Genomic DNA, 22,334 nt, shown 5'->3' with positions numbered 1-22,334 from the left:
AGTGGCTTGGCAGCATTTCTGTTTCACTTAGCTTCTTCCCTAACAATTCGTTTCATGTATCAAAAGACAGAGATATGGAGAAATCAGTGTCTCATTCACATCTTCATAACTGCTTTTTCTTTTATCATGCTTCTCGTCACCCCCTGTAAGCGAACCTGCTGCATCCCACTTCAACAGCATTCAAGCTCTCAGTATCACCTCAAACATGCCTCTGTTCTGACACGTCTTATTCTGTCCTGCTTGTTCCTGTGGATTCCCTTTGAAGCAATGGCTTGTTATGTATCTGGCATGTAGCATGCAGGGTAAAGCACCATGTATGTCTATGTTGCTATAAGTAGATATCACAGCAGTTTTAGGAAGATGCATAAACATCATTGCTATTAAAAATCATAGAAATACAGGGCTGAAAGGGGAGATCACCTGCTCCAACCCCTGCACAGATACAGGATAAGCTGTTCCTAAATCACACTAGACAGATGCCTTTTCAACCTCCCGTTGAAAACTGTCAGCAAGTGAAAGGAGACTCCACAGCTTCCCTGAGCAGCTCGTTCCATCATTTCAGAAGGGCAGGCAGAAGAAGGAACATTCCCCAGGTCTCGCAGTGCCTAGTTTTGTGCTCTAACCACTTAACCTCTAGCTCTATAACAATTTGAAAACTTGGGCCAGGTGGAAGCAAGATTAAACAAGGAGACGTTTAAAAAGTGTGCTTCATAGAGAGACCTGATGAAAAATGTCTTGCATTTGAAAGTTTGTCAAACTTTATCCCAATTACATAGGTAGTCCAATACCAGACATCACCCATCACCCTTGCCTCTTTCATATACGATACAGATAAAAAGCTTTCTTTCTGGAACACAGCTACATACCGGTGTCTTGGATCTTTTTGGTAATTTTAGGGTATTTTTGGAATTTGACATAGTAATAGCTTTCATATTCCATCAAAATAGTCTCAAGATCAACGTTGTCACAAACTTCAAAGCCGCGTAAACCTAATTTGGTTTCTTGTTCCAAAGCATTTGCAGCATCAATATACCTAGTATTTTCAAAAGAACAAAGAAAATAAAGCTGAATGTCATGTTATCATTTTTTGAGCGAAAAGTAGGAAACAAATTTCTTACAGCTTAAACTGTAGCCTGTGCTGCAAGACTAATAAACACTAGCAACCGGTAATCACTTTTCATCCATGCAGAGGCGGAACTAGGAAGCTTTGTGCCCTGGTCAGGAGCAGTGGTCAGGGCAGCAGGGGGAGCTGCCATTCTCATGCCCTAAGTTGGTACCCAGGGAAATGACAGTTAAATGAGTCCCTAATTATACAAGATTTACACTGGTATAGCTAAGATTGTTATCAGGCCATCAAAAATAAAGGGATAAATATTCAAAAGGGATGTCTTCCAGTCTGGCTTGGTGTCAGTGCAAATTTCCCCTTGTATTTTTACAACCAAAAAATGAAATGTTGGTGCTAATACTTGAACCTACATTCTCAAACTCCTTCATTTCAAATATCAATGATGCCCACAGAGGCTGCAGAACAAACCTGTTATCTACCATTCAAACAGATTTAGGAATGAAGGTGCTGATTTAGGTGCATCTGCAAATTATACCAGGAAATGGAAGGCCAAACAGTATGAAAATTTAACCTAATTACTTGTTCTAAGCTACTTAGGAAGTTGGTGAGAGTAGGAACAAAGATTTCAAAATCCCTAACCCCAGCTTATTCCCCTCTGTCATTATCCTTTCATACAAAATGTTTCTTCAGCCTTTGGAAACATTTGTGGGTACAAACCAGTGTAACTCCCAGTAAGAGTAATGGAAACATGTGCGTCTGAATCTTCTCATGCAAGAAAACAGCTTTTAATCTGGAAATTCAATGTTGCTATACCTGATGTTAACTCAGCCCCAGCCTCTCCTGTTATTCTCACCCATTTACATAAATATTGATATTATTCCTCAGACAGCAGTTCTCCTTATTCCAGATTTCTATGGTAGTAAGGTTATTGATGTTCATATTTTGAACTCCAGCGTCTAAACAAGGGCTGGGCAATTATTTGGGTTGAAGGGCCACTTAGGGAGGTTTGGTGAGGTGTCACAAGCCAGGTCAGCACCACCTCCCCTGCCCCAGCAACAGCTCACCAAAACTGCTTAAGTGGTTCTGCCTTGTGCTCAGCTGGGCGGATGGGATGGGGCCGTGGGCAGGCAGGGCTGACATCATGGAGCACTGACAGTGCGGGGCAGGGCCCAGGGCAGAGCTGTGGTCTGTTCCATACATGCCTATGACGGGCACCAGTTCCACGGGCAGGATGTGCAGGAAGTGGATTGTGGCTCTGCCCTGGGCCCCAGCCCTGTGCTGTCACCAACCAGCAATCCAGACTGGCCAGGACCCATGCAGGCAGGGTGCACATCCAGGTGGAGGGGAGGGGTCCATGGGCAGCAGGGAGTGGCATCCAGGAGCAGATGGGCAGGCGGGGCTAGGGCCAGGGCCAGGATCACAGGGTGGTGACAGCCCAAGGCCAGGGCCCAGGCAGAGCCACGGACCACACCCAGCATGCCCCTGCCCCAAAACTGTACAGCCTGCAGAATCAGGGGCTGTTGCAAGGGTGTGCAGGGAGCAGATCATGGCTCTGCCCTGGGCACCAGCCCCATGTTGTCACTACCTCATGATCCCAGCCTCGCCTGCCCGTCCCACTCCTGGACACCACTCCTCACCTGCCCTCAGTCCCATCCCATCCACCCTGCCACATGCCCTGACTATGCAGATCCTGCCGAATCTCCATGGAGACTCTGCCCACACACTCAGTCTGGCACCCCCAGCAATGGGTGTGGAGTGGATGAGCTATACAACCAGTAAGGTTGCAGCAGCCACAGAAACTGGCAGCAGAAGGTAGCAGTGGGTCTGGCAATGTGGAGATTGGCAGCAGCAGCAGAAAGTGGCCACTGCTGCTGCGGCTGCCAGGAAGTGAGTCTGGCTGCCATGCTGCCCCAGCTCCGCTGTGCAGCCAGGGGTGCTGGGACCGACTGCACATGCCATGGCACCAGCTGTCCCCCACACATGGGCTGGGTAGGACTGAGAGATTTGCTGCAGGCTGGACAAAATCCCTTGGTGGGCTGGATCCAGCCTGCGAGCTGTATTTTGCCCACCCTGATCTAGGCGAACCTGAGAGAAAAAGATGATCTTTGTGAAAAATTCGAAACCTGACTCTTTTGGATAAGGTATAAAGACTCACAATTCCCATCTTGAGACCAGAACAGTAGTGTAGCTTGGGGGGGGATAATCAGGGTGACAGCTCCAGACACCAACATGAGGGTGCACAAAAATAGCAGCTACTACTTCTGCCAATTCGCCTGCTGCCCAGGGTGCAGAGCTGGCCTGTTACACCTCTGGACCAGAAGCCCTCCAGCAAGAGCAAAAGACCTAACTTGTCATTCCTGAGGTTAGTAAGTAAATGCTTTTCAATCATCTTAGGGGGCCTGTCACATGTTATAACATGCACAAACCAAATTAGAAAAAAAATCCTTGCCAATGTAAAAGGGCCCCTTTAGTATCTGTTACAAGAAAGAAAGAAAAGGGGTAATAGCGATAAAACAGACAAGGAACTGGAAGCCCTATGTAGAATATAAGGCAGAGGGAGGGCAGTGGGGCTCAGCAGTGAGAGGCAGATGTGCTCTGACAGAGGGGAACAGAACTTGTTGGAAAGGACTGGCTCAGGGAATGGACAGTAATTAGGCTTGGGGGAAAACGGACTAAGGCTAAACGGGCTGTAAAGAAGGCCAGGTTTATTTAGGGACTATCCAAAAGGATATGGGAAGGTTGAGGAGAAGGGACTGAACCGGGGAAAAACCCAGCAGAGAATCAGAGACTGTAAGAGATGAAAATAAGTCCAGCAAGGACAGAGAGAAAGTCCTAAAGGACATTCCAGAAAGGAAGGCCAACTGTAGGAAGCTGGGTGTCAGGATACCCAGTGAAGCCTTAGACAAGAATGGTGCTGTGCCCTGTCAGAGAGACACACAGTCTCCTGAGACCTACCTGCCCACTGATGTAGTGGGGTGTGATGGGTGAGCTGAGTGGAGATACCTGGGCAGAGAGGAAGGTTTGAGCAGCGCTGGGAACACAGTGACTATGCTGAATGAGTGGTTTCAGCTCATCATTTAAAAATATTTTAAGCAGCTCTTTCTGCAACAAATATAAAAAATGCATCTAAAAAGTCAATGTCCATGTCATTTAGTAGCATTAGGATTTATGTCTTCTGTACACAGTGCAGCCGCTTCAGGGCAACATCTCAATTAGGGCCAGCCTCTTCTATCCAGGAAAGGGTTTAAGTGCATACCATATAAGTAGCCGCGCACACACACACACAAACACACACTCAATATTACAGTGGTGATAACATACCCTTCCTCTGTTAAATAATGCAAAATGAGAATGAGAAGATTTTTTCGACGGGCTTCTGTCCGCATCTCCTCCTGCAAAAAAAGACAAAAATTCTAACTCAAATGTATAATGTCATCTCTATAGCAATCAAGCACGACTAAATGTAACCTGCAGAAATTAACAGAACAGCATGTAAAAACTGTACAATCTAGAGTCTACAACCAGAAATAAAATGGTTTCTCCCTCTTTTTTCTTGAATGTTAACAGGCATCCTGGGTGAGTAGAAGCCTTTTCATAGAAAAAAAAGGGTTGTTATCACACCAACTTGTTGAAGACTCAGTTATGTAGTCAGCGTGGATGCCACTGTAGACACGTATGTACCCCATTTGCACGAGCTTAGTGTCTTTTCCAAGTAGCTGTATCCAGTAGGGTTATGCATTCTCACCCCATACCTCCTTGCACTCCTGTGCAAGGGGGCAAAGGGAGAAGCCACTGAAACGCTGCTTCAGTTCTTTTGCAATCTGAATCCTATGTCTGCAGAGGACTCTGAGAAGTGGTGAGAAAGGGCAGGATAGGCCCACTCTCACAACATCTCAAAGAGGTGAATGCACACCCGTACTAATAAGTTTCCTGTCTTGAGTCCAAGAGACGCATGTACCCTGGAGTTGACATGCACTCCTATAATAAACCATTTTGGAATTGCTGCTAAAGCAGGGGTAGCCAAAGAAATACCTGCAACGCAAATACAGAATCGGTTTCACATTTATTAGAGCTCCTTAGCACAGACCCACAAGAAAGGTCAGAGTAGCTGTCAGACTTCATTCCATATAAGAACATAGACAGTACCATTTATCTCCAAAATGCAGTGCAATACATATACCTTCAACATTACTTGACTGTATCCATTTCTATGGTGGAGCGCAGCATCCCTCAGTACCCTAAAAAGACAGGAAATTGTGGCAAAGGCCTTGGGACAAACCCTTGCTCTAATGAGAAGTATCACTGGTTCTTTAATGTTCAGAGTCAACTATCCCTCAGTTTTTAGGATCTCACCAGAAAAAAAAAAAAGCTCCAAAGTAAGTTATACAGAACACAGTACTGGAAATTTGAACTTGGGGCTACACTGCTGACTTCACACTTAGGCAATTATGCTTTTCTTACCAGTTTCTGCTAACGATGGCAAGATATCTAAATGAGAGCTGTATATATATTTGTGGCTTAAAACAATTAAGTATGACAGGCCAGGGGTATCAAACATGGCCTGCGGGCTATATCTGCCCTGCAGAACTGTTTTGTGTGGTCTGCCAGGCTCCCAGGGGGGGCATGAATTCTGAATTCCTTCCAAAATCCCAGTGAGCGCCCAATGGTTTGGATCCAGCCCAGGGGTGCACGGATGCCTCCGTTATTGGTCAATATAATATGCTAAACAAAGTGATCCTGCTTACAGTGCTTTCAGATCACAGTGAAATCTGTCTTCAAGAAACGTAAGACTGCCCATCGCCTATAGAGGTTAAAGCCCTGATTTTTAAAGACAACATTCAAATCTAGCATTTGCATGGACAAATTAATAGCCTGAGTTTCAACAGGATCTTTCAGTGAGTTGCCATGCTAGTGACACTTCAAAATTAGGTTTGCACCACTGTAAATATTCACCATTGAAAATCAAGCAGAAAAGTGTGAACAACTGTGGATACACAATGGCACAACAACAGGACAGAACTACTGTTTCCAAGACATAGTTGCTCTGTCTCAGTGTCCCTTGCCGGGGAGAAAATGAATACAGCAGAGTATTTGAAGGGGAGCTTGTCCAGCCAAAGGGATGAAAGCCAGGATCTGCAGGTAGCAAACCCACACACCTCTGACTTCATGCTGGACGCCTGCCCCGGAGTTTCTGCAGCAGTGACTTCTGCAGCACCGAGCCATCCTGAGTGCACAGACAAGTCGGAGCTACCAAAGATCACAGCAACAGCTTATTTGAAATCCCAACAGACATTGAACAGGATACGCACCCAAAGGGACACTTGTCCTGTTTAATCTCAAACCTTTCCAGTAACCAGGCTCTATCATTGCAACTGTTTCAAGTGCGGAGCCACCTAGCGGAATAAAGGGAAGAGGTGTTTTTTTCTCTGCATAAGAAAATTACTTAGAATAAGAGATGAGATTTTTGTTTCACATTTTGCATAAATGATCAGGCATCATCTTTTTTTCAGCTGTATATAAAGAGAAAGCTGAGACAGACTAGGGTGGAGGCATTAAACACTTATAAGCTGTAATATTATTACTTATACTGAAAGATGAACTTTGTTCTCAGTGAATGGAAAAAAACAAAGCAAATATTGGAAGACCAGACTGAAAGGTCACGTCTCTCGCATGCAGGGTTTTGAAAAGAATCTTAAAATTGTAGTTCTCTTGCAATTTTTTCTAAATGACTCCCCAGGATCAGAGCTTGAGGACTAAAGGAGGGATGAGAGTCATTGCCTACAGAGATTTTATTTTTACATGCAGTGATTCATGCTCAAGCTGCAGGTAAAACCAGCTAGTTTTGCTCTATCAATAGGCTACTGGGCTGTTAACCAGTGACCTCTGCCAAATTCACCTCTTTGCTAGCTAGCTTATTAAATGACAAGGACAGTGTTCACGCAGTCCACTATGGACTTCTAGTACTAGGACATTAACAGAAAGAACATGAAGTATAAGAAAACCCAAGACACGTCTTTCTTGACCAGTATTTTTCTCCTCTTTCCCTGCCGAGCCACAGAATCCAGCAGGGCTGGGTCTATTTTGCACTGTGAACCCAAAGTGAGTGTTTAAGGATCTAACTGGTCTAGTCTAAGAAAGATGCTGGAAAGTTTGAGAGGTTTCCTTGCTCTAGCAGCCTCGAAAAAGGATGTCAGTTAAGATTTCACACATGGAGAAATCCAACTAAGGAGTTTCCTTTTCACTGATCTTACCATTCATTAGAGCTTTGTAGACTGAGCAGTGCCCACCCCCACATCTGCAAATTAGCCTCCTTCCTTATCTAAGATAATGTGTTTTAAGACTTTCATTCTTTGTGTGCCTCACAGCCTTCTGGGAAGTTTAGCCAGGCCCTTTACATAAATACACAGTCACACTATAACAATGCATAAGCCAACTAAAATTCACTGGATGTTATCAATATGTTTAAAAACTAATCTATAGCATTAGCATGGTATAGCTTTAATCTAACTAACCTATAGCATTAGTACTAGCATGTACCCACGCAACCTAGCTGCCACCCTCCTCTTTTCTCTTTTTGTCTCCTTTTCCTCTCCTCTCTCTTTTCTCCCCCTTTTTTTCTTTTCCACTTTTTTTCTCTCTCCCCCTCCACACTGGATGTGGTCATCTTTGCCCATGAAAGACAACAACACAACATTAGCATGCACTCAACTATACAGGGTTGACTGTAATACATTTAAAGGCCAGTCCACTAAACAAAGGTCAGGCTTAAGAGTCTGATTCTGTACAGAGATTTGCTCCCCCAGATGTTTATACCTGCATGGGTTTGCCCACAGGGGCTCCTTTCAGAAGATCAGTGCTTATGCTGGTATTTTTAGCTTAAAAAAGGGCTGGCAATCCTACATTCTTTTGAACTCTCAAAGCACAGCTGTGGCCATAGCTGATTACCTAGTCAGTGAGCAGTTAGAGAGCTTGTCTTCACAAGATCTGTGCACAGTTGGGCCTGAACAACTGCTGGGAGGGACGGTCTACCTGGAAGAGTCCCTGGGAAAAATATGGAGTCTAAGTCTAAAAACAGACCTTGGATTTCTTCCCACTCCGGCTACTTTGAGTTAACTGCCTTTCAAGCCGTGTGCGTAAAAGACTGGCTCCCATTTTTGTTGCATCTAAGACAGGAACAATCAGACTCAGGATAAACTTTGTTTTTAGCTTGAGCTTTCTAGCACCACTACCACCCACCCAGCGCAGCTACTGTTAGCAACAGCAAGTGCACTACTAGGATCAGGCAGCTGCCAGCTTTTTAAACATGGCCTTGTGCAGACTTGCTCTTAAGCAGCATAACAAAACAGTGTTCAAGACACTGGAAATTCCCTGTGTTAGTGCTCCCAGTGTTACCACCACTGTTAGAGCTTACCCAGGCAGGTGCTCTCTGTAGAAAGATCCCCAAAATGAGAGGAAAGTTTAGACTCAGTGGCTCATTGAGCCTTTGCCCTGTTCTGACCATAAGAGTGCCAGTTGTCATGGCTGGTCCCTTTCCATTGGAAACTGCATGCAGACCAGCAAATCCTCTCACGCCAATCAGCTAGGAACAACTTTCATTCACAACCCACTTGCATGGGATTTGAAACAGAAATAGAAGCAAAAGTCTCAATTCTGTGAGGTTCTCAAATAAAGACAATAAGAGCTGAGGTCACTGAAGGATGCTGCATTAGCAAGGAAGTGGTAAATCTTACGCATGTGTGAAAGAAAAGAAGTACTTATAAGTACAAAGTTACTTAAAATTCAGTTTAGCTTCGTAGTGATTTAGCCTTGCTGTTTAATTAGTATTTAGAATTGCACATTGTTTATAGTCATTGGTATTTCAATAGATGTTTAAGTGTTTAAAGTTTAATAAGCTCCTATTCTTCCAAGAACAAAAAATGTGTGTAATTAAATTTTCAATTACTATAGGGGATTTTTGGGTCCATGCAATTAATAAATGCTTAAGGCACTTAAGCATGGTCTTGTTTTAAAAACTAAATAGTTGAGCACTTAACTAATTACCTCCAACACTTACAGTATATTTTATTTATTTCTAAATTAACAAAATAAAGATGACATGTATTCTTTCCTTTGCAGCTGTTAAAGATGCATGAGTATGTAATCAAGTTTCAGTTTAAAATTAAATGGTTTCCATACTTGGTTGCAAAACCTTTTCCTAAATAGAGTACATATTAGAGATCAGACTAATGTCTTGTGAAACTCAATTGACTTCAATTGAGTTAATCAGGGATGAACTTAACCCCATAGTTCTTCATTGTTTGTTTGAGCAGATATTTCTGTTATCCTGTTGTTAATAAATAAATATAGTTATTTGGTTGCAAAGTCCAAACAGCCTTTTTGTAGGTCAAAAAGACTGCCTGGACTTTACAACGAAACAACAGCCCTAGGTATGCAATGCCAGGTATACAATATACATACCCCCTTAATTCTGTGCCCTTGTGCAGCCCAGCTGTGCCCCGCAGGAAGCAGGGATCCTGAATAAAAAAAAGAATATGATCATATAACTAAAGATGGGACCATACCGCATGTGCACAAGAGAGCAAAATTAAAGTGGCAGTACGTACTGTACATCTGTCTCCTGTCAATGACTTTGCAAACTAAATGATTTTATTGTTACACAGCTTTTAATATGGAATATCTTAGGGATTTTTAAAAAAAAGGGACAAATAAATGCTATGATGTGCAAATGGAACAATCCTTCTCAGTATCTATCAGTGTGGTTTGAATACCAAAACATCAGGACTTCTACCATTTAAGCTACTGAATGCATGAAAGTAGTCAAATGCTGGACAAAGTTGCTGTCCCATAATGGGGATAAGGAAAGGGTGCCAGCATTGCCTGCTCCTCTCTCCCCGTCCACTCTTCGCAAGCGTAGGAGGATCTTGCCCTGTATGTGCCTTCACAGTAAGGGAATGGGTTCTTGAGAAGGTCGGGGGTGGGGAGGAGAACAGCAAGGGTTACTTGGCCTAGCTCTTTCCCATCCCTCTTAAAAGTTTCTGCCCAATGTGTGATCCTGGAGGGAAGGATGGGAACCCAGGACTGTACGCCAACCTTAGGATGTAGTTGTGGGGCCAGCAGGGCCTGAGTCAGGTCTCCTCCTTCACCATGTGCTCCACCTCTTCCTTGCAGACCCACTCTTTTGGAGGTTAATGTGGTGTTATTATTTTGCAGCATTCCCAGTATTTTTCTGAGGAATCCAAGTAAGGGAAGAGAAACAGTGAATTTGAAATAATTTATTTAGCTAAACCCAAGAACGTCATGGGACAAAGAAAAGGCACTTCTCTAGGTAGGGTGACCTCTTCCCACACAAGCGGCATGGCTGGAGCAGAGCCAAGTGGAGTGGGGGCAGATGCAGGCTGCCCCCGTGGGCTTAGGGCTCCCCACTGTGCTGCTTTTCCCCCGTGGGCCCCACGCCAGCCGCATGCCTCCTGCCTGCCTGGCAGCAGCAGGGGGCACAACTCCATGCCACCGCCACTGCTGCTGGACAGACGGGGGCACGCGGCCAGTGCAGGTTCCTGAGGGTAAATCTGGGGCCACATGTGCAGTCCCGTGGTGCCCCGTGTCCCACTCCCAGCAGCCCTAAGCAGCACCTTGCAGGCTGAAACACTGCCAGCCTGCAAGAGGTAATCCACCGCTTCCCGATCCCTACACAATGCCACAAATCTGGGACAAATGCGGTCCCAGAGCCATGCAGCCCAGTCACGCAGACCACTTTGAGATGCCGCAACAGGCACGTGCGTGTTCATCTGGATGTGCCCAAAAGGTTTTGTAATATATTTCTTATTCATTATAAATGTCAAAAATAATTCCTTACTGTGTCTCAATATGACATGCAAAATACATCTTACAAAAAGTTGAAAATGGTTAACTACCGATAATTAGTAATTTGTAGGACCATTAGTCATCATTACTAAACCCTTTGGAGTGCCAATTTAACTGTAACCTTTATTATAATTCATAAACAATTATTCTCCTTTATGTAGTTAGGTGTGTGAATTAATAAAGTGCTAAGGCACAGTGTAGTCAGTGTGCTAAAGGTGATATCTTTTATTAGACAAACTAGACAGGTGCAAAAACACATTTTCTTTATTTGCAAACTTTTGGGCATATGCACCCTTCCTCAGGCATAGGAGAATGCAAAGATTGTAAAACTTCTCCCAGGTAGAAATTAAAATTCATATTGTACGTGAGAGCTGGTGGGTGGCGTACTTTCTTCTGGTTGGGAAAGTTCATGCAAATTAGGCTCAGTTGGAGCAATTTCAGGGATAAAGTCTGTAGCTGTGTTGATCTAAAAGTACAAGCAATCAGTGTGCTAGAGCCCTTATCTTTTATTAGATCAACCTTACAATCTTTGCATTTTCCTGTTTCTGAGAAAAGGCGCATGTGTCCAAAAGCTTGCAAATAAAGAAAAACATTTTTTGCAACTGTCTAGTTCAGGGGTGGGCAATTATTTTGAGTGGAGGGCCACTTACTGAGTTTTGGCAAGCCATCAAGGGCCGCATGACAGGCAAGGAACAGATAAATATTAATTTTCTACATTTTTTAGGGGCCTTGTGCACCAAATAGAATGGCCTGGCAGGCCACATGCGGCCCACAGGCTGCATTTTGCCCACCCCTGGTCTAGTTGGTCTAATAAAAGATACAGCCTCTAGCACACTGACTTCTTGTATTTTTAGACCAACACAGCTGCAAACTTTACTCCTGAAACATGGAAGATATCATAATTAGCCATTTTGACATGAAAACTGCCAAACTTTTAGGGGTGCACCAATAAAGAATTTTTGGGCCAATACTGATGGCTGATTAGTAATAAGCCATATTAGCTGATACCGATCCAATTGCCAATATGCAGCCCAGAGGTTTGGAGAACAGCATCCACCTGGTAAGTCTACTGGACAGGAAGGGGCAGTGGGGGAAGGAAGTAGTGTGGATTGGGGCAGATTGAGTCCCCTGTGGTGAGGGAGGGAGTGGGGCTGGGGCAAGCGCTGCCAGTGGGGTAGGGCACAGGGTGGAGCCATGAGCAGCTAGTCTGGGGGCGCAGGGAGGGGGGCAGCTCTTGCTGCTGCGCACAACCCTGGGGGAGGCATGGGGGGTGTGCCCCCCAAGATGTGTGTGTGGGGCAAGGGCAGGCTGCCACTGCGGGCTGGAACCAGGGCTGGGCTCTTCCTGGTGATGAGGTGTTAGGGGGACTGGGCTGGGGCTGCTCTTTGCTTGGGCCAGGGCAGGGGTGGCAGTGCTGGGAGGGGGGGCTCCCCCTCCCAGCACCAGTGCTGCCCAGACTGAATACAGTGCCGGCCCAACCCCCACCACCAGGAGAGCCCAGCACTGCCCCCAGCCCCAGCCCGTACTCATTCCATGCACAGATCCAGGGGGGCACCACCCCATAGCTCGCCTGGGGGATCCTCCCCCACTCCTCACCCCCGGATGAGCTACTCGCAACTCCATCCTGCACCCCACCCTGCCCCACCTGTGCAGTGCCTGCCCCTGACCCAGCCCCACTCTCTCCCTCACTGCAAAGGCCTTGATCTGCCCCCGCACACACACCTCTTCCCTCTCCCTGCCCCTTCCCCCCAGACTTACCAGCTAGATGCTGCTCTCCAAGTTGCCGGGCTGGCCGTATGCATGCTGCGGTTGTGCACATGCATGCAGCATTTATCAGAGACATTATCGGTCACATCAGCCAAAAAACTGATTGCCAATAATATCAATTTTCCTTTTATTGGTGCCAATATAATATGGACTGATGTATCGGTGTACCTCTAATAATTTTATAAGAAAGGAAGCAAAATTCAACACCTTGAGACCTGGAAGCTAACACCCCTGCTCCAGCCTCTTCCTTTGAGTCAAATTTGCATACTTGTAGAGCAACCTCAATGCAACAGAAATTCCTTGTCCAGGAGAACCTTTCCATCACCAATTCTCTGGTGAAATATGAAACATCGCAACAAGAAAAAAACATAATTCAACACCTTGCTTGCCATTAGACACCTTTGAGGTAAACAGAATGCTCCAATTTTTATCCAAGCCTAATTTGCATAAAATTGACTTTTCTAACCCGGAGAAATTACACCACCCTCCTGCTCTCCTGTATAATATGAATTTTTGTTTCTACCTGGGAGAAATTTTGCAATCTTTGCATTCTTCTATGCACGAGGAAGGGTGAGTGTACCCAAAAGCTTGCAAATAAAGACAATTGTTTTTCTACTGTCTAGTTAGTCTAATAAAAGTTATTGACTCTAGTATACTGACTGCTTGTACTTTTAGACCAACACAGCAACAACCTTTATCCCCAAGGCACAATGTATACTTACATAGCTCCAGTTAAATTTTAAAATGTAAAAACAATGCAAACATATTTCATTAAATGGCCTGAGCACTACAAATAAAAACAGGCACATCATCACAAAATGTCTGCAGTGAAATATTGGTCTTATTTAAGTCAATTGAAGTGTTTATTTTTTGTTTTAACTAACCCTATACAGAAGTGATTCTCAAACTTTTTAGACTCAAGGCTTCCCTTGGAAAAAGCCAGCTTGTAGTTTTCACTCTATTTTTTTGCCTACAAAAAATAATATAGCAGTTTTTCTGTTGCGAAGAACTCACGAAGGCCGCAACTATGGATTTCTATTTGAAGTCTCTGGGAGTTTATCTTGTGAATCGTATTTGTAAACCTAACAGCACTGTAAAATACAGTATGTATGGCACCCAGTAGCACTCATGAATGGATTTCATGGTATTCTGTCGATGAATCACTGCAGCAGTTTGCAAACAACACAGAATATGCTTGATTTTAGCCAGCAGGTGGAGTTAAAAGGACAAGCTACGAAATTTAGACAGCTGAATTACTTTTACGGCACAGCTGGGTTCAGATAATGAAAGATATTAAATATGATGGACCACCTCTATTCAAGGCTTTAAAAGTAAATAGAATCTTTCAAATCAATACATATTTACATGCTTTTGTCAATATTTCAAGGCAGTTAGGATAACAATTACTGCATAGAATTACAAGCATTCACTATTGATTTTTTTAAACGGTTCCCAAGAATGGAAGAAACCACAAAAAAGGTTTCCACTCTGCACAACACAATAATGGAAAGAATTGCAACCACTCCTTGTACTGGAAAACTTCAATCATTCCTGGCCACAGGAATAAGAGCCAGGAACTCCCAAGTCATAATGTAAGGGCTAGAACAAATCGTTTGGGTACCTATCATACCAAAATGGAATACGGAAGCCCAGATTAGGAGCCTCGGCTCTAAATGCGACACGAGAAGAGTTAGGCACCTCCATCTAGTGATCTCAAAAAACCATACCTAGGCAGTAGGAGCTCCCTAGACCTAACCAAAAGGAAATGCTAAGCCCGTGGTGTTGTCGAAAATGGTGCTCCTCTCCAGAGCACAGGCACCTCCATCCATGTGGGAGGCAGATCCCAGAATCCTCTTCTGAGGGATCGGACCCTACAACCATTCTTTCAAACAACTTCTTTCATATGACAAAAATGGTGTCTGCATCTTTATCTTTGTGCGCTTTGGCGTTTTTGTTGTTTCGGGAGCTCCTGGCCATCAGAGACGTTACCAGGGATCACTACGCGGGAGTGGCTCTTGTGGATCCCCTTTCAAGCAACTGAGCAGGGCTTATTTCACTTCTACAGTGGGCTCAGAGGTCCAATCTAAAAGGAGTGAGTGGCGGCTTCTGGGCTCCACTCCCACAACTCTCCCTCTATTTTATTCAACAGCTTTGACCAGAAACAGTCTTGGAAGCAGGGACAAGAACCCAGGGCTTTGCCCATCCTGGGCAAATGCCCTAGCTGCTAAACTACAACATCAACCCTCACTTGCATTTTCTCTCTCTGTTCAGATGAATTCCAGATTCTGGTCTGCACAACAGCACATCTTACATCCAGGGAAGGATGTGAGATTTTAGCAGTGAAAATGCTAACTTTTCTAGGTTATGGTCGTGTTGGAGCAGTGGTTCTCAATCAGTGTGGCACAGTTCTCTGGGGCACCTCGAGATTCTTTCCAGGGTGCCATGGGGTGCCCCACAGTCTTAGCACTGTTAGCCTTACAAACATGATTCTTAAGACAAATCCAAAGATTTCAAATAAAAGATTACAGCTGTGGTCTTCCTGAGTTCTTTCAACAGAAAAACTGCAATTAGTTTTCACTCCTTTTTTGCCCTCAGAAAAATAAGAGCTGCTAGGATTTCTTAGGCTGATCTCTTTTATTGGACTAACTATGTCATTGGAATAAAGATAAACAAGTTTTCGAATGTAAGGCATGTAAGGTCTCACATGAGGAATAGTTGGTCCAATAAAAGGTCTCACCTGAAGTAGAATATCGTACATTTATATCTAACTTTATATCAGCGACACAATTGGTCCAATAAAAGAGAATCATCCTAAGAAATCCTTGCCTCTTGCATAATTACAGGACCATCACTCTTACACTACCAAAGCTAAGAGCTGGCATTCTCTGTGGGGTGCCTCAGGTCTAACACACCTGCCTCACACTGATTAACTTCTAGCCCCTCTCACCTTCCCTGCCATGCACTTGTATTTTTACGGACCTGCATTTTGCATACTGGCTGAAGCTCCTATCAGGACAGGACAGAAGGAAGAAAAAAACCAGCAGGCTCTCCTTATGCCTGAACAAGGGTGCTTGTGCCCAAAAGCTTGCAAAGAATTTCTTTCCCCAACTATTCAGCTGGTCTAGTAAGTGATATCACATTTACCCAAATAACCTTGTCTGCCATAAGTCTAAAGAGGTTGAGAACCAGTGTTAGACTGAGGTACAGGTTGTAGCCACATTAGTCTAAGGATAGTCTTTAAACTAGGCTTGCCGGGGGAAGGGGAAGATGAGGGCAGAGGAAACATCAGACTGCCAGACCAAACAGCACCCACAACTACAGCCCAGCCCAGACCAACAAGCGAAGCGAATAAACAGGTAAGAGATAGGGGCCAGGGTAATGCTGGGACTAGGGGGTCAGTACACACACCCACAGGAGGCCTCAAGTGCCTCTACACAATTGCTCGTAGTATGGGTAACAAGCAGGAGGAACTCACCCTCCTGCTGGCTGACACCAGCCCGGACATAGTGGGGATTATGGAAACATGGCGGGACTCAACGCATGATTGGGCGGTGAATGTCAAGGGCTTTGGCTGTACAGGAGGGACAGGATAGGAAAGAGAGGCGGGGGCATGGCACTCTACATTAAGGAGGAATACACATCATCGTTAATTAGCAAGGAGTCGGGGGAGGGGCACTCTGAAGTGCTCTGTGTTAGAGTACAAGGCAGTCGAGGGGAAAGAGACTTCATAGTTTCATAGTAGCTAGAGTCGGAAGGGACCTAGGTAGATCATCTAGTCCGACCCCCTGCCTTAGCAGGAAAGAGCACCGGGGTCAGATGACCCCGGCAAGGTGCTCATCTAACTTCCTTTTAAAAATCCCCAGGCTAGGAGCCTGCACCACTTCCCCTGGAAGCTGGTTCCAGGCCCTAGCCACCCTGACTGTGAAGTAGCGCCTCCTAATATCTAATCTAAACTTACCCTCCGCCAGTTTGTGACCGTTATTCCTGGTCACTCCTGGCAGCGCACGGGGGAACAGGGACTCCCCCAATACCTGCTGATCCCCCCTGACCAGTTTGTAGCAGGCCACAAGGTCCCCCCTTAGCCTTCTCTTGTGGAGGCTAAACAGGTTCAGGTCCCGTAGCCTATCCTCATAAGGCCTGCCCTGCTGACCCCTGATCATACGAGTGGCCTCCTCTGAACTCTTTCCATATTGTCCACGTCCCTCTTGAAGTGTGGCGCCCAGAACTGGACGCAGTACTCCAGCTGCGGCCTGACCAGTGCCGCATAGAGGGGGAGGATCACCTCCCTGGACCTGCTCGAGATGCATCTGTGGATGCATGATAGGGTACGATTGGCCTTCTTGACTGCCTCCCCACACTGCCGGCCCATGTTCATCGTGGAGTCAATGACGACTCCAAGATCCTTTTCCGTCTCCGTGCTGGCAAGAGGAGAGTTCCCCAGCCTGTAAGTGTGGTGCCGGTTCTTCCTCCCCATGTGCAACACCTTGCACTTAACGGTGGGGGTCTACTACAGACCTCCCAACCAACGGGAAGAGCTCGACCAGGAATTCATGGGTGAGCTCACAGAGGTAGTGAAGTCAAAAGATGTGGTAGTCATGGGGGACCTGAACTTCCCGGACATCTGCTGGGAAGAGCAGTCAGCCAGGTCTGAACGCTCACGTCGGTTCTTGGCCAGAGTGCAGGACCTTCATCTAACCCAGGAGATGCACAGCCCCACCGGGGAGATGCCTTGTTGGACCTAGTGCTGGCCACAGGTGATGACCTGGTGAGGGGGCTGCGGGTGCTCGACCACCTGGGCGACAGCGATCATCGCCCGCTGGAATTCACCATCCAGCGCAAGGTGGCAAAGGCCTGCAGCAAGGCAGCAGCCCTAGATTTTAGGAGGGCAGACTTCAACGAGCTAAGGAGGATAGTTGGAGAAGTGCTGAGGTCCCGGAGGAGAGGGAGCCAGGTGTCCAAGGAGAGTGGTCGCTCCTTAAGGAGACGATCCTCCAAGCTCAAAGGAAGGTAATCCCAACGAGGATCAAAGGGAGCAGGAGAGCACACAAGCCTCCATGGCTCACCAAAAGCATCCGGGAATGTCTCCTTGCTAAAAAGGAGGCTTACACCCAATGGAAAGAAGGGGTCATCACCAGGGAGGACTATTCTGGAGTTGCTCGGGGATGTAGGGGGGTAGTTAGGAAGGCCAAGGCAGAGATGGAACTGGGACTAGCTTCCCAGATTAAGGACAATAAGAAGTCCTTTTTTAAATACATAGGGGGTAAAAAGAAGGTCCCGGGTAATGTGGGGCCCTTGCAGGATGACATGGGTAATGTGGTCGTCACACCAGATGGCAAAGCTAACAAGTTTAACGATTTCTTTGCCTCCATCTTCCTAAGTAGGGACCAGAACAGCCACCTCCCTGCTGGGCCCCCCTCGGGCCCCGGGGGAGGCACACATGGGCCACGGGTTAGCGAGGATTTAGTTAGGGAGCTTCTGGAGGGACTGGACGTATTCAAGTCAGCCGGTCCGGATGATCTCCACCCTAGAGTTCTAAAGGAACTGGCTGGGGTCATTGCAAGTCCCCTGGCACGGCTTTACGAGCACTCGTGGTGCTCTGGTGAGGTACCAGAGGACTGGAAGAGGGCCAACATGGTTCCCATCTTCAAAAAAGGCAGGAAGGAGGACCCGGGAAACTATAGGCTGGTTAGTTTTACCTCAATCCTAGGCAAGCTGTTTGAGAAAGTTATGCTGGCACACATCCAGGAAAGGCCAGCAGGGGACTGCATGCTTAGGGGCAACCAACATGGGTTCATCAGTGGCAGGTCCTGTCAGACCAACCTGGTGGCCTTTTACGATCAGATCACCTGGTCATTAGATGCAGGGGTAGCAGTGGACATAGTCTTCCTGGACTTCCGGAAGGCCTTCGACACTGTCTCTCACCCCGTTCTCATTAAGAAACTGGGGGGCTGTGGTGTCGACACCCACACAGTCAATTGGGTCGCCAACTGGCTGGAGGGCCGCACCCAGAGAGTGGTGATGATTGGGTCATTTTCGACCTGGAGGGATGTGGGCAGGGGGGTCCCGCAGGGCTCGGTCCTCAGGCCCGCACGGTTCAACATCTTCATCAGTGACTTGGACAAGGGGGTAAAAAGCACCCTGTTCAAATTTGCTGATGACACTAAGATGTGGGGGGACGTGGGCACACTGGAAGGATGCAACAGGCTACAATCAGACCTAGACAGGTTACAAGGGTGGGCGGATGAGAATAGGATGGGTTTCAACACAGACAAGTGCAAGGTGATGCACCTGGGGAGGAACAACCGGCACCATACCTACAGGTTAGGGAACTCCCCTCTTGTCAGCACAGAGGCGGAAAAGGATCTTGGGGTCATCACTGACTCCAAGATGAACATGGGCCGGCAGTGTGCGGATGCAGTCAGGAAGGCCAACCGCACCTTGTCATGCATCCACAGATGCATCTTGAGCAGGTCCAAAGAGGGGATCCTTCCCCTCTATGCGGCACTGGTCAGGCCGCAGTTGGAGCACTGCGTCCAGTTCTGGGTGCCGCACTTCAAGAGGGATGTCGACAGCATGGAGAGGGTCCAGAGGAGGCCACTCGTATGATCAGGGGACAACAGGGCAGGCCCTATGAGGAGAGGCTACGGGACGTGAACCTGTTCAGCCTCCACAACAGAAGGCTGAGGGGGGATCTTGTGGCCTGTTATAAACTAGTCAGGGGGGATCAGCAGGCATTGGGGGAGTCACTGTTCCCCCGAGCACCGCCAGGAGTGACCAGGAATAACGGTCACAAGCTGGCAGAGGGTAGGTTTAGGTTAGATATCAGGAGGCGCTACTTCACGGTCAGGGCGGCTAGGATCTGGAACCAGCTTCCAAGAGAAGTGGTGCAGGCTCCTACTCTGGGGGTCTTTAAGAGGAGGTTAGATGTACACCTTGCTGGGGTCGTTTAACCCCAGTACTCTTTCTTGCCATGGCAGGGGGTCGGACTAGATGATCTGCTCAGGTCCCTTCCGACCCTAGAAACTATGAAACTATGATACAGGCAAACAAGGTTCTTTGGGTAAATCTGACAGCTTTTATTTAGACCAACTCAGTATTTGAGTTGGACCAAATATTTGAGTTGGTCTAATAAAAGCTATCAGATTTACCCAAGGAACCTTGTCTGCCTGTGTTAGACTGAAAGAAATGCAAATATCTAGAACTCCTGGTTATAAAATTATACCTTTTATTAGACTGAGAAATTGCAAAAATATATCTTTTTCTGAAAGCTTTTGGGCTCATGTGTCCTTCATCAGGCTCAGGGAAAGTTCAAGATGGTAATAAAGTCCCCATATATAGGAAATAAACTTCATTTTTGCAAATAGTAAGCAGAAGCTGGAAAGCTGTCCCTCCGGGCCCATGAGAGTCTCTTTGTGAGCTTGCTCTTTGTTGGTTAGATCATGCAAGATTTCTTCCCTGATGGTGTCAAATGGCAGGCAGGGAGGTGTGCTCCCAGCAGCTGGTGGGGGCATGGCTGCGCTGGCAGCAGCAGGAGTGCAGTGGTAGAAGCCCAGCGGCAGTAAGCGGGAAGCTCCCAGAGACGCCGCCAGCACTGTCATCAGGAGGAGGTGGTGAGAGCATCCTTTGCCTTTTTGCAGGGGGTGCACCACCACGCTCAGGGGGTGCATGCGCACCTGTGTGCACCCAGTATGCATCGGCCCTAAGGTGTAGAAATCTTTCTTGTTGTTTAACAATGAAGTTTATAATCCAAAAACTTCATGTTTTAGATTCCAGTGTGTTAGACTGAGGCAGCCACACTGATCCAGAAATTATGCTAGAGGCAAGGATTCTTAGGCCTCTGCTACACGATATATATTGCACAATTAACTGGCAAATCGCACAATGAATGTAGACCAGCCACAAGTGCAAAGTAATTTAACCAGTTAACTGTGTGATTATTACTTTGTTAATTATTATTTGTTAATTATTGTGGGATACTTTGCATATGTGGCTGGTCTAAATGGACTGCGCAATTTGCAGTTATTGTGTGCATTTACTGCACAGTAAGTTTAGACCAGCCACCCCTGCAAGGTACCTATCGGTTACCACCCCAAAAAATGACTTTCCGGCTATAAAGATCCAACCAGCTACAAAGTTAGGGTTTGAAAATGTGTGCAACAACTCCAGGGCTGGTTTCTACCCAGCTTGACTCTGAACGCGCAGCAGGACCCTCGGGGTCACAGCAGGGGCCTGGCTAGGATCGAGTTGCATGCCTGGCTAAGGAAGTCTTGTTAGTCTCCGTCCCAGCGGTGTAGTGGATCCAAGAAGAGCAAGGGCCACAGACCTCCGGCACCCTGTGCCCGGCACAGCCCCCTCCTGCCAGCCACACACTAGGGGGATCCTGCTGCTGCACCGCCGGGCTGAGCCAGCAGGGGGCGGCAGAACGCAGCCAGCAGCACCCCGTGAAGAAAACTGAAGAAAGGGGAGCAGCTCCGCGCACGCACATTGCAGCCGCCACCCCTGCGCATGCGCACACGAATAGTCCGCCTGTCTCCATAGTAACGGGGAAGCACAGTTAGCTCCTCCCCCCGCGCGCGCACTCACCGCCTCCTTGGCCTGGTAGGCGGCTTTCAGGGTCTGGTACGACAGCTCCATGGCGGGGAGAAACCGCTCGGCCGCGGACTAACGGGTACGGGCAGCGAACACACTCGCTACCCTCACGGCGGAGAAGGAGATGGGCGGGGACGGGTGTGCGCCTCTGACCAATCAGAGCGCGGGGGGTGGGACTTGACTGCAACACTGACTAAACAGAACGGGGGACCGTCGGAAAAGCCGTCCAATCGTGGGCCGCCAAAGGGAAAAAAAAAAAGAAAAAGAAAAAGCGGCGTGCGGGAAGAAGTGAACCAATCACCATTGAGAGGAGCCGGGGCGCGGAACGGACCAATCAGGAGGAGGAAGAGAGCCCGGCGAAGGGAAGGGACTTTGTGCGCTTGCCAGGGCCTTCACTTGTGCGCATGCGCGGAGGTGATAGGGGACGTCACGGCTCCTCCCTTCAGGGGTTTTATTTTGCATCGAGCGATGCGGTGCTGTTTGGGTGGATTGAGGGCAAAGCCGTTCTTGATCAACCTGTCCGGCTTTCCCGCCATAGAAGGAAGAGCCTGAGATAAGAGCAGGTGCTTCTAAGCCCTCAAAAAAAAGGAAGGTTCAAAACCTGTTCTTACAAATGACTTTCTTACAAATGCAAGATGATGTTAAGCCTTCACATTTGCAGATGCTTGTTCACTTCTGAAAAAAATTTGCTTTGGGGCTGGAACGGTTCAGAGCGGGTCTCAGCCCGAGGGTTGTTAGTTCAGTTTGTAAGGTGGGTGGGGAGGGGGAAATCTACATCCACTTCCCACTGAAAATAATGCAGTCCTTTTGGTTAAGCTACAACTGCAGCACAACATTTTGCAGCTTGCAATTTTGAATGTGTGGGTAGTATGCACTGAGCAGGGTCTTGGCACCATGTAAAAGCAAATATGTTAATGAAGATCTGAATACTGTATAGGCAACTCAGAAGTAAACCTCATGGAAGGGAAATCGGAGGGCATTAAAGTTAGTTTGTGGTCATCAGCGGGGCCTGATAAGGCCAGTGTTGTAAAACCACAGCATATTCTTTCTA

At 46.9% G+C, this 22,334-nt stretch overlaps 1 protein-coding gene across 3 annotated transcripts in view; it reads right to left on the bottom strand.

Moving 5' to 3' along the window:
• Positions 1-21,416, bottom strand: part of KATNAL2 (katanin catalytic subunit A1 like 2) — a 52,827-nt gene extending 31,411 nt beyond the window's left edge. Inside the window, exons 1-6 of one of the 3 annotated variants that reach the window (XM_090037749.1) lie at positions 21,278-21,414; positions 10,157-10,292; positions 9,524-9,579; positions 5,247-5,304; positions 4,388-4,458; positions 867-1,033 (exon numbers count right to left, since the gene is read on the bottom strand). In XM_090037749.1, coding sequence (XP_089893875.1) covers positions 867-1,033; positions 4,388-4,458; positions 5,247-5,304; positions 9,524-9,579; positions 10,157-10,279 — 475 coding nt within the window. In that variant the 5' untranslated portion in view covers positions 10,280-10,292; positions 21,278-21,414. Of the gene's footprint in view, positions 1-866; positions 1,034-4,387; positions 4,459-5,246; positions 5,305-9,523; positions 9,580-10,156; positions 10,293-21,277 lie in introns of those variants that run through there. The other 2 variants (XM_090037751.1, XM_090037750.1) reach the window with 2 other exon arrangements.
• Positions 21,417-22,334: the final 918 nt, after the last annotated feature.

Source organism: Crocodylus siamensis, chromosome 3 (genome assembly GCF_052110815.1).
Source record: "Crocodylus siamensis isolate JL-2025a chromosome 3, ASM5211081v1, whole genome shotgun sequence".
Lineage (NCBI taxonomy): Eukaryota > Metazoa > Chordata > Crocodylia > Crocodylidae > Crocodylus > Crocodylus siamensis.
The sequence above is the reverse complement of the archived record's forward strand: the minus strand, read 5'-3'. Positions and strand labels throughout refer to the sequence as shown.